Source organism: Mus musculus, chromosome 1 (assembly GCF_000001635.26).
Source record: "Mus musculus strain C57BL/6J chromosome 1, GRCm38.p6 C57BL/6J".
NCBI classification, from domain to species: domain Eukaryota; kingdom Metazoa; phylum Chordata; class Mammalia; order Rodentia; family Muridae; genus Mus; species Mus musculus.
In genome coordinates this window covers 59622363-59639044 of record NC_000067.6, presented here as the reverse complement: position 1 = coordinate 59639044, position 16682 = coordinate 59622363, and the positions used below count along the sequence as shown (strand labels likewise).

The following is a 16682-nucleotide window of genomic DNA, read 5'->3' as shown; positions in this document are numbered from 1 at the left end:
ACTGTTATATCTTTAGATTGTGCTATTCCTGGATAGGTGAACATAGGATATCATTACTGGTTTTATTACTGGGATTAAGCCACACACCACCATGCCTGTCTTTCTCCAGTTTTTTGAGACAATCTCATTTAGCCAAGGCTGGTTTGGAACTAACTGAAGATGGCCTTGAATTCCTTGAATTCCTTATTCTCTTACTTAACTGCCTAGGTGTTAGCATTACAGAGCAACACTTTTCAACTTTAGAGGCTTATTAATTATAGATGACATTTTTCTTTTTGTACCTTAAAATAGTGGCCACCTAATTGCAGCCAATATAAAAATAATGCATTTTTCTTTTCTTCCAGCTGGGAATAGAGGAATAATCCATTGACTCATGGAATTGTGTGTGTGTGTGTGTGTGTGTGTGTGTGTTTAAAGAGCTTTATTATTATAAGTACACTGTAGTTGTCAGATGTACCAGAAGAGGGCGTCAGATCTTATCAAGTGGTTGTGAGCCACCATGTGGTTGCTGGGATTTGAACTTAGGACCTTTCGAAGAGCAGTCAGTGCTCTTACCCACTGAGCCATCTCACCAGCCCACACATCCAGTTTTATGGAATCGAAAATACAGTGCCATCTGACTAGCAAGTAAAACCTATTGCATATGCATTTTATAAACTGTTAAAGCTTACATACTCTTTTTAGGTAACTTGCTCAAAAAGCAGATTGCCTTGAGAAACTCTTACATTTGACTCTAGCTTTAAAATTATTTGTATTGTACAAATTGGAGTTTTTAGACCATCACCTGGCATTTGCTATTATAATTTTAAATATTCACTGGAAGTTAGGTTCAATTGTAGAAAAATTTTGAGTTGTATCACTTGTCAAGCTCAAACAACAGACCTGATTGCTTATTTGAGCTATCCAGAATTCATGACTATAGAGTTAAGCATAATTTTATTTCTTTTTCTAAATGAAGTCTCAGCATTTAGTGGTGAAGTTGCAGAAATAACATTGTGTGTGTGGAGGTGGGGTGTCTTCTAAAGTAATTACACTCTACTGTTGGCCTAAAAATATGTTCAACTGATATACTAATGCTGTTAAAATAGACACTTGGAAGCAAAATTTAATAGATGATATTTGGAAAGGACCCTACGTATTTTTAGTAGCCATTCTATGTGGTGCATGAGTGCAGCATCCTAGATTTGCAAAAGAAGGGAGAAAATAAAAGGAGCAGTGGCAGTTTCCTCACACATGGATTCTTGAGTGTGTACTGGTTGTCTGGCTGAGTATTAATGACTGCAAGTAGGGTTGGCAAGCAGAAAATGATGTGACATTTAAATTCACAGGTCTTATCCATAGTGTTTGGCTATTTTATTTTTATTTTACATGAAACAAGAAGTTACTCAATTCCTACAGTATAGAATGGAAAATTAGCTAAGTTTTAGGCTGGAGAAATATAATTCCTGAATGAAGCAAATACCTTGTGAGTATTAATCCCCAACAATAGTCCCCACAAATTCAAGGTATTTGCTTTGTACAGGAATTGGAGGAAATTACTTGTGAACACTGTGGACAGTGTCATAATTAAATTTTCATTGTAAACTTGTCTGGATTTAAAATCACCCTGGAAAGATCTTGATGTATGTCTAGAAAGACTTGAGGTGGAAATTCCTAACTTGAGTGTGGGCTCTGCCATTCTTTGGGGTCCAGAACTGAGTAAAGAGGATAAAGTAAGACAAGCACCAGCATTTATATTTGTCTTTACTGATACAGGCAGGGTGGCCAACTACTTAACTCTAGAGGGTGTGTGTGTGTGTGTGTCTCGAAGTAATGAGAAGACCTTTGGGTGTCAAAGGCAGGCAGATCTCTGAGTTTAAGGCCAGCCTGGTCTTAAAGAGAGTTCCAGGGTAGCCAGGGCTATACAGAGAAACCCTGTCTCAACCAACAAAACAAAAACCCAAATACTGCTTAGTATAATGTCCTTTTATATTGTATTTCTAACAATCTGTGATGCTTTGTTAAAAGAGGTGATTATTAGACATTTAAAGAGTTGTGAAATGACTTGACACTTCTGATAGGATGATTAGTTTTATCAGTAGGTTCTTCAAGGCACAGTTGGGAATAAAATCTCCTTTGTTCTCAAGGATCAAAATTAATGCAGGGATTTCTGAGATGAGGAACTAATTCTATTTCTTTGCAGATGTAGTCCTCAGCAACTACATATGGCCATCGAGCACTTAACTGTGGCTAGTATGATGGAACAATATTTTAGCTTTAACAGCTACACAGTAGTAGGTGGCTCCCTTACTCAAACATGCTGCTCTAGAACTGCACTTTGAGGATTGAGCGAATTTCTTCACAAACACAGCCCATTTTGGTCAGTTGAACTTGTATCAAGTGATTCTGAACATGCCTTTGAAGTTTGTGTTAGATTTCAGGCTGAAATTGTGGCTTTACCTCATAGAAGGACATGATTAGCCCCTCTTAGCTTATCCAGAGTCACTGCTGTAACAGTTTTTATCTACCCTCAACACCCTGAGATACACAGACTTTCCTAAGACTTAGTATTTCCAACTGGAACTATGTAATGGTAGCTCAGACACCAAGGCTTTTGAACTGATGTAGTCCTAAAGAAAACAAAATGGTTTAGGCAAGTGAAAAGTTTATTGGATCAGTCTGTGGAGTGCAAGAATGCTGGGAATAGAGAGGTTCCAGGGTAAGGAAGGTCCTAGGTACGGTTGAGATGAAATGGAACAGAGCTCAGGCTGGAGCTTTATTATAGAAATATAGCTTTTTTTCTGTCACCACTTCTCAACTTACTTTTTTTTTTCTTCTAGCCCTACGGCTTGGGGATTTGTAGGGACTGGAAATATGAGTAGACCCATGGTCTGGAAATGTTCTGTGTCCACTGTAGGCCACTGGCTTCTTTAGAGAGTTCTTGATGAAAATGAAGGTGTTTGTCCAAAGCAGCTTTTTGCCTAAAGAGACAACCCCACCCCCAATTCAAAAAATGATTAAGCATCTAGTCTTGTAAGTTGGTAGAGTTTTAGATTTGGGTTGGGTGGTTACTGGATTTGGGCTGTTGGTTGTGGGTTTTAGTGGAAGATCTTTTGGGGGCATCATGAGATTCCTACTATTAAAAAGGAAGACATAATTTTTAGTTCTTAAACTTGTGTCTCTGCAAGAGACTCCCTTGCTTGCTTTATTTAGGGTTTTTATTTGTTTGTGATAGTATATCTCAAGGTAACCCCTGGCTGTCTTGGAACTTGCTATTTGGACCAGTTGGTCTGGGAATTCATGGAGACCCATCTGTCTTCTGCCTCTGCTTCCTAAGTGCTGGGATTAAAGTAGATGCCTTTGCTTTAGACTTGAGGAAACAGCAGTTAAAGTACTGGGACAGATGTCACAGATGCAGATGAAGTCAAGTCAGCTGGCACTGGATTCTAGTCCTTGGTGGAGTGAGACCACCCACTGCTTCTTTAGTTACTTGGTTTCCTTCCCTCTGCTACCTGGACTAGTTTTATATAATCACTTAAGTACCTCCATGATGACTGTCAGTTTTTCTTGTAAAGTTGGGGTTCTAGTAGCTTGCTTTTTGTTACAACACATGATGTCTGCACTGTTGAAGCTGAATTGGGATCTTTCCAATGATCTATTTTGTAATTCCCCTAACAGCTGCAGAAAATCCAGGGAAGGAACAACTCAAGGTTAATGAAAAGTCTTGAGAGTTTTGGTGCCTTCTCTTTCTGGACCTCTTAAAGAGTACTATTGATTCAGTTTAATTAGTGGAAAAATTATAACTCAAGGGGAGAAATGTTTAAATTTCATGTTGGAAACATGATTTTCCAGGCTGTCCTTCTATCTTTCAAGAGGTTGTACCTCTTCTGTCAGTTTTGAGACAGAATTTTACTGCAGCTGCCCTAGTAGTCTTCCAAGTAAAGAGCCTTTCTGCTCTGCCTCGCCAGTGCTGGGATTCTGGGCCTGCACCACCACGCCCAGCTCACCTTCTCAGTGTTGTATGACTGTAAAGGATCACAGGATACTTTGGCCCAGCTAAGTTAACTGTATAACTTCTCCTAATGTGACACTCATTAGTTCTGGGCTCTGCCTTCCTCCCAAGGACCACTTGTTCACTTGTTGAGTCTCACTGCTGTTCTTACACTGTTCACTTAACTGTTGTTTCCTGAAATACTCATCTACATTCTTGTATGGTCAACTCTGTGTTATTAAAATCTCACCCTTCATGACATTCTTTATGAGAGGCCTTGCTCTGGGCTACCAATCTAAAATAAGCTTCCTGTTGCAATTTAAAGTGTTTCTGCATAGCATTTTGTTGCTAGGTTAAAAAGCAGAACAGTTTCTTTTTCAGTACCTCTTCATCCTAAACCCTGGAGTGTAAATACCTAATTCTGAATTCCTAGAGTCTACAATTTGCATAATGGGTCTTGGTATTGGCCATAAGTCATTTATTGGTCCTTATCGAGATCTTGCTTCTCTTTCACTGGGGAGTTAAACCCAGCACAGAATGCAAATTCTACCACTCTGCTGCACACTAGACTTGGTATTTGTTTTTATTGTTTGTTTTGATCTGGGGTTCATTTTTATCTGTAAACCAGAAGATCAAGATAAATGATCTCTAAATTTCCATCAAGCTTCAATACAAACTCCATAAACCAAGACAGAATCCTGCGCTGTTTGTAGCTGGAGAATGGCTCTGTGTGTTTTAGTCTTTCTAGCCATGGTGTAGGGATTGAGAGAACTGCTTGCTTAAAGGCAGTGGTCAGCATTGGCACTGAGCCTTCAAGCCTCAGAACAAGCCCTGACAGCAGTTGTCCCCCTGTCCAAGTACCTGATTTGCTCCTGGGCTAGTTTTGTGGCTTCTTCCAGGGCTAGCTTTGCTGCTTCCTCTTCCTGTTTCCTCCTTTCCTCAGCCTCCTGCCTAGCTTTCTCTTCTGCTGCTAGTTTCTGCTGTTGGTACTCCAACCGTTCTTCTTCAGCCATTTCCATCAGGCGTTTCTGTTCTTCTGCTAACTGCATCTCCAGTTCCTTCTGCCTTTGCTTCTCTGCCTCTGCAGAACAGAAAGAGGTGGGCTCAGCTGGGCCATCACTAGAGCAGCTGATATTTCTGGTCTACCCTTTTAACCTGCTAGACCCTCTGTGGGTTTACTAATCCAAGTCTCCTGTCAAAGCACCAATGCACATTGAAAAACCTTAGGGAAGATTTTTCCAAAGTCTGTTGAGTTCACAGGATAATGTGCTGTTGTGTAGGGAGGAGTGTTAGATCAGCATCTACAGAGTGCTTACTTAACTAGACTCTAGAGGAAACACCAGGAGTTGATCGCAGCAGCAGCATCTGCTGAACCTTCTACCCTCATCCTGAAAAGTATGTTGGAAGATTATCTGATACACATCTGAAGGTGTGTCTGAGGCTCTCCAGGTATTTGTGATTGTCTCTACCTGCAAGAGGAAGGGAGCAGGTAGAGAAGTTTGAACTAACAAGGGCAATTATTGAAGCAGGAGTCCTCTCCTGTAATTGTTTCCATGTGACTCTCCTGTTCATATTCTATCCTTTCATTTCAACCCGCTGTAGCCAGACAATTATCATTCTGGAACAAAACTTAGCTTTTACATGGAGTTCTTTGTGCACTAAGGCCTAGGGTAGGAATAAAATTGCTTGAAGTGGGTTTAAAATAATTTTTGGTCCAAGGGAAGAGACATACAAAAAGCTCAGCATTTCTCTCACCAGCCCTCTCTGCCGCTTCCTGCTGCTTTTTTCTCTGTATTTCTTGCAGTTTCCTGCGGAGCTCCTCCTGCTGCTGCCTTGCTCTCTCCCGGGCTGCCTGCAACTGGAGCCTTCGTTTTTTCTCTGCTTCCTCCTGTTGCTGCCGTTCTTCCTCCAGTCTCTGCTTTCTCAGGCTGAGAACACAGAAGGTGTCAGAGGAATGGCAGAAAAATAGCCTAACCAACTGACAATTGACTTTATAGTCTTCAGTCCTCAGGAAGCGCCCCTTCAGAGTACAGGTTTTCTACAGTCTGGATTGAAGGGCAGAGATGTTAAGAGACTAGAAGAAACCTAGAAGTTTTCCCTCAGCACTGTTGCCCAGGTTTTAAGAGCCTTAAATTCTTTGCACTTTCTTTTCTATCTTCTTTTTTTTTTTTTAAGATTTATTTATTTATTATATGTAAGTACACTGTAGCTGTCTTCAGACACCCCAAAAGAGGGCATCAGATCTCATTATAGATGGTTGTGAGCCACCATGTGGTTGCTGGGATTTGAACTCTGGACCTTCGGAAGAGCAGTCGGTGCCATTTCACCAGCCTCCTTTCTTTTCTATTCTTTAAAAAAACATTTCCTAAAGTGTGGATTGTGAAATTCTTGCCTCTTGGGGTTGTAGATATAAAGTTAGCATAAAGACAGGTGAAAGGACCAGTACAAAAGAGGAGCTTGATAGACTGGGCCAAATCTTAAAACCTTTCTCGAGTTCCCTTTAAGCATCTATCTTGAGTAACCCACATGAGCAAGACAGTATCTTATTCTTATCTCTGGTCCAGGCTGTTCCTGTGATTTGGTGTCAGGTCATGAGCCTAGCCCTGAGCTGTGCCCTGGGGAAGGTTTGCCCTGCCTTGTGTCTGGCTGATGGCCCACCGGTTCTCCTCAGTGCGTCTTTGCTGCTCCAGCTCCAGCTCCTCCTTCATCTTCTCTGCTTTCTCCAGCTGCTCCTTATGGAGCCAAGTCAGCTCCTCCTGCTCCCTTCTCCTCTGCTCCACCTTCAGCCATCTCATCTCTGCCTTCTCTATTCGAATTCTGTCCCGAGAAGCCTTCTCCTGCTGCTTCTTATCCTGGAGGGCCTAAGAGACCAGAGTGTTATCAGTGTAAGGGACACAGACCCAGCTGCAGCCAGATAGGGTTTTTTTTCTAGTCAGAGAAAAGCTGATTCCACACTACCACCACAGTGGCATAAACTGCTTCTGCCTACCTGGCTATGGGATTGGACTGACCTACAATTAAGAGCACAGCTTTTCTGATGCAGTTTTCCTCATGGGCTAACACATTTTGATGATCTAGAAAATTCTGCTCACAGATCAAAATCATCATCCATTATGCAGAGCAGAATTATCTTTTGTAGTCTAGGCAGCTGAGAAGGTCTAAGGATACTAAGGAGAAGAGATCCCTGAAACTTTTGGAAAAAACTGTGCTATTAAATAAATAAGCAATTGGGCTGGAGAGATAGCGTAGCAATTAAGAGCACTGACTGCTCTTCCAGAGGTCTTGAGTTCAATTCCCAGCAACCACATGGTGGCTCACAACCATCTGTTATGTGACCCAATGCCACCTTCTGGTGTGTCTGAAGACAAGGACAGTATACCCACATAAATGAAGTAAAAAAGTCTTTAAAACAATAGATTTAAATAAATAAGCAATAATTTGAAATAGTGACAAGAATTTTGAACTTGGAATCAACACATCTGAAGTCAAGTCTTAACAATGAATGGTTGTGTAGCATCTAGCAATTGGCACTTAACTTGTGGCTTTGGTCTCTAGGTCTGCAAACTGAGACTCATCACACTTGGTTCATAAATGTGAATGTAGGGCTGGAGAGATGACTCAGTGGTTAAGGGCACTGACTGATCTTCCAGAGGTCCTGAGTTCAATTCTCAGCAACCACATGGTGGCTCACAGTCATATGTAATGGGATCCTATGCCCTCTTCTGGTGTGCCTAAAGTCAGCAACAGTGTACTCACATACATTAAATAAATAAATACATATTTTTAAAAAATAAAAAAAAGTGGATGTAAAGATTAAATGAGGTGCAGTGGTGTTCACTGTGTGCAAATGTATTTATAGAGGCTTGGCCTGTGTGCTGTGCTGTTTGTGATATTTTGGAGTACAACGGCTTTAAAATACAGTTGTGTGTCCTAGTGAAGATTCCAAAAGCAGAAGAAACATGGGCTGAGAGATGATGCATCTGGATGCCATTCTTTTTGACTTAATACAGAGAATCCCAAGTTTCCTCGTTGAAAAATTTTTTTAAAGATTTATTTATTTTATGAATGAGTGGAGTATTGCTATCTTCAGACACACCAGAAGAGGGCATCAGATGCCATTACATATGACTGTGAGCCACCATGTGGTTGCTGGGAATTGAAGTCAGGACCTCTGGAAGAGCAGTCGGTGCTCTTAACCGCTGAACCATCTCTCCAGCCCTTCCTCATTCAATTTTTCTATTCAAAGTTGCACCTTAGAATCAAGGCCACTGGAACAAAGCAATTCATAGTAAGCACCCTGTGAGAACAGATTTATGTCTGTGAACTGTCTGGTTCAGTTACACTGTAGCTGTCTTCAGACACTCCAGAAGAGGGCGTCAGATCTCCTTACGGATGGTTGTGAGCCACCGCGTGGTTGCTGGGATTTGAACTCCGGACCTTCAGAAGAGCAGTCGGGTGCTCTTACCCACTGAGCCATCTCACCAGCCCTGCCTCCTATTCTTTATAGAGTTGGATATATTCCCTGGCAACTTGGGGCATCACAGAATGCCTCACCCACTTCAGAGAGTTGAAGCCTCTCTCCTTGTGTTCTTGATCTGGTCTGGCTTCTAAGTAGGGTCAGAAGGCATCAAAGTAGAACATGTAAGATCACCTTTAGAAACAACAGCCTACTTAGGGACATTTTCCTTATATCTGCAGTTCTGCTAAGTGAGGACAGAACTTCCTCTGGTGAGAACACCTGTCCATACCTTGGAAGGGTCTTCATGGCTTCTCTCCTCTTCACATTCCATGTCACTAGCAACATCTGTGGCCTGGATGGATGATAATCTTCCATCTATAGCAACCTGACTCTCCAGAGCATCGAGTTCAAGAGAAAGTTGTCCAGCTGCAGAGTGGGAGCGGAGGAGCCCTTGATGTGAGGTGCCACCTGCTTCCTTGGAGTTGGTGATGTCTGACTTGCTCAGCCCTGCCGCCATCTCCATATTCCTCTCTTTATGTGTCCTTTTCATTTTTCTTCCCAGTTTCTCTTTTTTTGGAGTTAGCTCTGATTTCTTTTTAATTTTTGAATGCTTTGGCTTTCCTGGAGGAAACAATTGGGACAGAGGTATGGCTAATAGAAGAAGCGTGACCTCTACTAATTCTGCTTAGTAACTTTTTTCTGAGACAGGGTCTCTTTATGTAGCTCAGGGTGTCCTGGAACTCATTATATAGACCAGACTGGCCTCAAACTCACAGAAATCCTCATACCTCTGTCTCTCAAGTGCTGGCATCAGAGGAGTGTACCACCATACCCAGCTCTTTAATAACTTTTAAAATTAAGCATACAGTAGGGTAAATGGTGTGCATATTCCTGAATTCATACCCCGATTCTGGGTGAATAGAATCTGCTTGTAATAATGATTTGAGAAAAATATCCCAGCAATATATTTAGATCAATAAGGGTTCAACCACTGAGTAGTATCACTTACTTCTGCAAAGGTTACATTTCTGGCTGGGGATACAGCTAAGTGGCAGAGCTTGTATTTAGTTAGTAGGGCCTTAGTTCAATCCCAGCTCCAGAAGCGAAGAAAGGTCCCATCTCACCCGATCTACAAAGGGGCAGGACTCCAGGGGAAGATTTCAGCACACTGAAAGTCCTGCCCCGAGGTCACAGCTCTAACTAGGGGAAGTTCAATTCTCTGAGGGTCAAGGGCATTTGTTTCTCCAATTCCTGCCACTGCTAACGGCTAGACAAATGTACATTCAGCAAGACTTTAAAACCAGATCAGCCTCCAGGGGTGTATCTAGTGTTGTTTAAACGGTCTTTAATCCTTGGGAGCAACAAAGGGTAGGTGCGAGTTTTAGGCTAACAGGACTTTCAGAAGCATCTGAGGTCTTTGTAAGGTGCAAAAGGACTGGGAGGTGGGGGAAGCTTGCAGATCTCCTTGCTGGATGTTCACACTGCCTGAGCACCCTCTTTCTGAGACGTTTGGGACAAGAAGCATTTCAGATTGGTGATAACATCTGATTTTAGAATATTTACACACATATAAAATGTGTATAATATAAAATCATGGGGATGGGATTCAAGTCTAATTTGTTAATGCAATTTGTTAATACTTCATATACATTTTTGACCCTCAGCCTAAAGGTAATTTTATGTTTTTCTTAAAGCATCAAGAGGTTTTATTCAGATTCAAAATAAAACTGTAGGTCAAATACACGGCAAGAGCTGACTTAGAGTGATCTCGAGTCCTGTACTGTATTTCTAGTGAGGTCAGGTATAGAATCTACCTGTGGCATCTCATTGACGTTCAGAGAGTTTTAGACTTGGGGAAGTTTTCCATTTCAGCTTTTCAAATTACAGACTTCGGCTTGTAGTTATTAGCTCACAATGGCAGCAGTAATACTGTGCACTGGGACTCATGGGTCCCTGGGTCCATCCACCTTTACTCTGATGTCACTTGCTTATCCTCTCTCAGTCTTAGGTACCCAAACAGCATGGTATCACTCAGTGCTGTTATCATCGTCCCCTTTCATGATCGTCCCAGGTCTCTGCTCAGCCCTGGTTTCCTCTGTCCATGTGCACTGACACACTGTTAGGAAATTCAGCTGCAGAGCGAGCATAGCCGGTAGGAGCCAAGCTGATCCTCCATATTACCTCCTTGCCTGTCAGGATACTTGCACATATATCAAATGTGTGTAATATAAAACCCTGGGGATGAGATCCAAGTCTAAGTATGCAAGTTGTTAATGCTACACACACATTTTTGGCCCTCACAGGCCGTTCCTCACAGGCATACTTTTTTACCTCCAGCAGCCTCTGCTTGCCCCAGGCCCCTTTCTTCCCTCTCTTTCTTGAGAGCTTTGGCCTGGTGTGTCTTGGTTCTTTTCTTCCTCTTAGCTTTGTCAACCAAATCCTTTCCCTAAAGGAAGAAATTTAGAAGAAGACTGTGATACATAAAGGAATGATTTCAGAGGAGAAAAGAGTAAGGAAAACCCTTTGTGGCCTGCCTTCATTTTGGATGTTAAGTCATGGTCTGCAGAGCTTGAAGCAAAGGAAGCTGTTTTCACATTTGTGAGACAGTGCTGCCACTGTTGACCAATGGACTGAAATCATAGCCGGCTTCCTTCAATGCTGCATATGTGCTAACATTGAGAAGAGACCAGGCAGGCAGCAAGAGCCATGCCAGCCTTCACCTTTCCTTTGGGGTGGGAACAACATGGAGGTCCCCCCTAAAAAAGATGGCAGACTGGGGCCACGGTTACCCACTTGCATTTTTGTTTGGCAATGGGGCCCTTGTCCTTCAGGAAGATGAAGCCTAGTGCAAGGTGCAGGGCCTGTGAGCAGACCATGGCTGGACCTCAGCCCTCACTGCCCCTCTAGGCAGGTGCTCTTATCTATCAAGCAAACTGAAGACGTCTACATGGAGCCTTGGAGGGGTCCAGGCAGGGTTTCTGGGCCAGATTCTTCATTCTCACACTCACATGATTGATGCCAACTCCAGTCTTTTGGTTGAGCAGTTTTGATCTCCTTTTCTTCTTTTTTCTTGGAGTCTCAGAAGCCAACTTCTTTGGGAATGCAGGCTCACGTTTTAGAGGTCCTCTGTGCAGGTGGTGCACATTGTAATCTCCGTCCCTTTGGAAAGAACAAGCCAGCAGACAAGTTGAATGGAGGAAGCCAAGTGGGAGCGAAGAGAGCATGTGAAGAAACGCCCACAGAGGGCTGGAGAGATGGCTCAGTGATTAAGAGCACCGACTGCTCTTCCAAAGGTCCTGAGTTAATTCCCAGCAACCACATGGTGGCTCACAACCATCCGTAATGAGATCTGATGCCCTCTTCTGGTGCATCTGAAGACAGCTACAGTGTACTTGGATATAATAATAAATAAATCTTAAAAAAAAAAAAGAAAGAAAGGCCCACAGAGCAGACTGTTGAGATATTTGTCATACGCAGGCAACCTGTTCCTGCATAAGGGAGATGGTGGTCTTCTCATTGGTGGGTTCCTTAAAGTAAGCCCTAAAACATAGACAGTTGGCAAAATAATTTGCTTCTTTTCATTGCATGTTTACACCTTTGAGAGCTTGTTTGGAGGTTTTAGTAGGGAAATTCAAGTGAAACTCCTGGATGCCTTTGACCAAAGAAAAACAGGCTCTCCTCTATTGGGTAAAAGTTGTCCTCGGAGCCGGGCATAGTGGCGCACGCCTTTAATCCCAGCACTCGGGAGGCAGAGGCAGGCGGATTTCTGAGTTCGAGGCCAGCCTGGTCTACAAAGTGAGCTCCAGGACAGCCAGGGCTAAACAGAGAACCCCTGTCTCGAAAAAACAAAAACAAAACAAAACAAAAAAACAACAAACAAACAAACAAAAAAAGTTGTTCTCAGTAGTGGGGCTGGCAGCTCTGTGAGGGATAGACATGGAACAGTGAAGGAGGAAGGGGACACCCACCTAGCCAGCCAGATCAACTGAATCAACCCTGGAAATCAATGAATAGGGGAACATGGCGCAATCAGATCATTCTATGCCTTTAATTAACAACAGAACCACACAACTGAAATGTCCTCTATCAAAGGCTTGGCTGGAAAAAAAAAGTGGCCTTTCAGAAAGATGATCTTGGAAATATGCAGTTGTCCCAATCATTCCTTTGGCATCCCTGAGTTTCATTCTTAATTGGATTCAGCCACTACAAGGTCATGTGTGCCTTCTCTTGTGTGTCCCAGTTGTCATTGCTACCACTGACCAATGCCTGTGGGTTGCAAGGACAGCGGCAGTGATACTGTGCCTGCTGGGTGCTGGGTCTAGTCTTTCTTTTTCTTCCAATGTATTTATTGCAGTGTGCTATCCCAGGGGTTTTACTGTGGAAACTTAAAAAAAATATTTGTTGAATGAGGTATGGAATTTCCTGTAAATACATGAGTCTTTAAATCATTCAGTGTCACTCTATAAAAACCCACAGAAGTCTGGGTTAGAATTTGGTGCTAGGAAAACTTCTACTTTCCCCAAGGAACAAGTAGGCTGCAATGAGCACCACAGTCCTGACTACATTGCTGTTTTTCTCTTTTTCACTTAGGAATCTGTGTTAAATCTGAATTTTAATCACAATAACTGTAATGAAATTTGTGTAGTGCTATATCTGTTTTATTGTCCTCTTGATTAAAAAAAAGAATTGTTTGATTATTTTATTGGTTTGGCTAGGGGGAGGGGAGCTGTAATAACCTGTTTAAAATATGTTGAGGGAAAAGGGATAGAAAATTAAAACAAACAAACAGACAAACAACTCCTTTAATAGGCTACCTCCATCATCAAGGCTCTCTTCTCCTTTTGCTTCTGTTTCTGTCCAAAACCTTTTGATCTAAGAGAGTCTTTAGATTGTTGGTTTCAAGTCAACCCTGGCTCATGGAATCCACAATAGGATCTAGTTCCAGCTGGCGGCAAAGAAGTCTACAGCAAAGGCCACAACCAAAGGAGACTGAGGACAAAGGACCGTGCCAGGCTGCCTGGGCTGCAGGCCAGCAAGTTCGCAGTAAGCTCATAGGGAAGGTGTGCCTGTGTAGGCAGGGATGAGAAGACGCCAAGGTGGTGTCCGGCCAACTTTATTCTATCCAGAGTTAATGAAATTGTCCACAGTGGTTGTCCAAAGCCTTCCAGAGTCTCAGTAAACCTCAGGTGCATGGACACACAAAAAAGCTGCTTCTAGATGGTTAACATTTACCCCCCACCCTTCTACTCTAACCTAAGCTGGGGGATGTGGTTTGAAACAGCTCAATCATCAATGTGCAATCTACCTAGGGGCCTCTTTCCTTTAAACCCAACTGCCAGCATGTTATCTCGTGAAACAAAACAAAAGCCAAACAAACAAAAGCCCGAAGGCACATGGATGAAAAGGAGAGTCCAAGTCACTGTACGTTGCACACTTACATGCTCTTTAAGGTGTCAGCCTCAGAGGGCTGGTTGTACTCAGCCAGGGAAGTACTGAGGCAGGCAAGGGTCTTGTTCCTTAGTTCTGGGTCTGTGAAAACAGAGAATCCTCCATCAGCAAATGGCCCAGGCAGTTTTACCAGAAGGAAATCAGGCGAGGGGAAATGTCTATGCTAAAGCTGTACACAATGCAGATGAGAGTAACAAACCCACGTGGGGACCAAAGATGGCCTGTGGTAGGTGACATTAAACTCACTAAGGTATCCTCTAGGAAAGAGACAGTATGTGTCTAGAACCAGAAAACTATTTTAGCCTTTAAACAGGACTCTCTCCTGGCTATGTAGCAGATGGAAACAATCCGAAAAGACAAGGCAACCTTTTTGTTTGTTTGTTTGTTTGTTTGTTTTTTCCGAGACAGGGTTTCTCTGTGTAGCCCTGGTTGTCCTGGAACTCACTCTGTAGACCAGGCTGGCCTCGAGCTCAGAAATTCGCCTGCCTCCGCCTCCCAAGTGCTGGGATTAAAAGTGTGTGCCACCATACCAGGCCCGACAAGTCAACTTTTAAATATTTATTTATTTATTTATTTATTTATTTATTACACTGTAGCTGTCCTCAGACACTCCAGAAGAGGGAGTCAGATCTTGTTATGGGTGGTTGTGAGCCACCATGTGGTTGCTGGGATTTGAACTCCTGACCTTCGGAAGAGCAGTCGGGTGCTCTTACCCACTGAGCCATCTCACCAGCCCCTTAACTTTTATAAAAATGTACTTATTTTATTTGTTGGCAATGAAAAATTAGAGACAGTTTAACAGACTTGGGAAGTGACTTATACATGAGTGTGGTACTTAAATTTATAGGTAAGGGCTAGGAACAACTCACAGGTAGAATGTCTTTCTCGCTGTATTCAAACCTTGATACTACTCAGGAGATTAATAAATAGGAAAGAAAAGAAAGATAAATACTGAAAGTGTAGAAAGTATTTATGGTATAACAATAAAAAAATATAGACTATAGAAAAGTAGAAAAGTGATAGAATTCATTAAAACCTAGAGAAGGATTGCTTCGCATACCAGGCCGGCCAGAGTGAACATTCACACCCATCTCAAAAATCAAACAACAATCACAAAAAAACTAGATGGCTAAGGATTGGAAGAGAAAATAGACAAAAGAATATTATGTTAGATTAGAAGATTTAAGTATGTTTAAATTGTTTCCTTAAAAGCCCAGTGTGGTTATAACACTAAAAGCAAACTGCTTTAAACAGTGTTCAGTTTGATAGTGCTCCCCGACCCCCAGGGTTCCTTTGTAACTGGGCTCCCGTTGGCCATTCTCGCACACTGAGGTAATACTCTCACACACATCACCTCCAGCCTTTGGAGTGGGGAGAGTCTATAAGTGTCCAATGTAACTGAGAAATGTACCTGAGAGTTTCTTTTGCTTTCTATATGGGATATTATTGGGTAGTAGGAGATGATTATAGTACCTAAGGTATCTCCATGACAAGGGGACCTCTGTGAGAATTTCTTTATTGAACATGGCTGCCTGGGAGTAGGGAAGGAGAGGGGATGGGGCATGACACATTCTCATTGAAGGCATGCTCTGCCTTGTACTATTTTTCTGAGCTTGGGTACAGAGCACATGATGACCACCAGAGGGCGCAATTGTACCATCCAGAAGTGGAGGCTTACACTGGTGTTACTCCACCCTGTATGATCAGAACTGATCTGTGTGAGCTAGAGAAGGGGGTTTCTTTCCCTTAGGAAAATAACTTGGTATTTAGGCATTGAATTTTGACATCTATAAAATAAACGATGCAGGGTGTAGAACAAAAACCTTGTATACTCATTACCCATGGACTTTCTATTTAGTCGTGTAAGATTTGAATAGTCTCACATATTTGATTCACATTTTTCCAATAATGAAATGAAGCATTTATTTATGAAGAATCATGGCTTTATGGAAGAAAAGAAAGAGACATATGGAAGAGCCAGTGGTATTACGCATCAAGAGAGCAAGCTAGGGAAGCTGAATTTGATTTATAACAACTTGCTCTCGAAGCCATTAACCCACTGAGGGAACTACACTAAGCTTTCACAAGAGAGGTGTCCCTGTGATCGAATTACCTTTGATTTGGTCTCACTATGTAGCCCAGGCTTGCCTGGAACTCAGTCTTCCTGTTTCAGCTTTCCAACTGTGGGATTGAAGATGTGTGTCAGCTCATCTGATGGGACTTTTATGATTGCTTCAAATTGATAGATTAATTTATGGATCATTGTCTTGTCTTGTCTTGTCTTGCCTTTGCTTGCTTGCTTGCTTTCTTTCTTTCTCTTTCTCCCTCCCTCCCTTCCTCCCTTCTTCCCTCCTTCCTTCCCTTCCTCTCTCTCTCCCTCCATCTCTTCCTTCCTTCCAGAAAGAACCTTGCAGCTAGGCTGTGGTGCACACCTTTAATCCCAGCACTCAGAGACAGAGGCAGGCAGATCTCTGTGAGTTCAATACCAGCCTGGTCTACAGATGGAGTTCCCGTAGAACTCCCTGTCTCGGGGGAAAAAAAAAACCAAAAAAACCCCAAAATAGATAAAATAAATAAATAAATAAAAATAGTAAAAGAAAGAAAGAAAGAAGCTTGCTAGGTCCCCCAGGCTGGTCCTAAATGCCACTGCACCCTTTTTAGAATTGTCATCTTTATGGTAACAGCTCTTCCTATCTGTGCTTGCTATATCCAGGGTTATATAGAAGATTATATTTATTCATGTCTATTTTTATTTATTAAAATGAAATCATTTTTCATGTATTATCTTAAAATTATATTTTCCAT

The 16682-nt window shown here is 42.3% G+C and overlaps 1 protein-coding gene across 28 annotated transcripts in view; it reads right to left on the bottom strand.

Annotated features, from left to right (window-relative positions):
- Positions 1–2627: 2627 nt before the first annotated feature.
- Positions 2628–16682, bottom strand: part of Gm973 (predicted gene 973) — a 120154-nt gene continuing 106099 nt past the window's right edge. For 26 of the 28 annotated variants that reach the window (XM_017321327.2, XM_017321334.2, XM_017321324.2 and 23 more), the window contains 8 exons: positions 13868–13958; positions 11438–11588; positions 10761–10875; positions 8719–9050; positions 6629–6831; positions 5726–5898; positions 4832–5051; positions 2628–2960 (listed from right to left, as the gene is read on the bottom strand). In XM_017321327.2, the coding sequence (XP_017176816.1) occupies positions 2822–2960; positions 4832–5051; positions 5726–5898; positions 6629–6831; positions 8719–9050; positions 10761–10875; positions 11438–11588; positions 13868–13958 (1424 nt within the window). In that variant the 3' untranslated portion in view covers positions 2628–2821. Of the gene's footprint in view, positions 2961–4535; positions 5052–5725; positions 5899–6628; positions 6832–8718; positions 9051–10760; positions 10876–11437; positions 11589–13867; positions 13959–16682 lie in introns of those variants that run through there. The other 2 variants (NM_001013771.2, XM_017321344.2) reach the window with 1 other exon arrangement.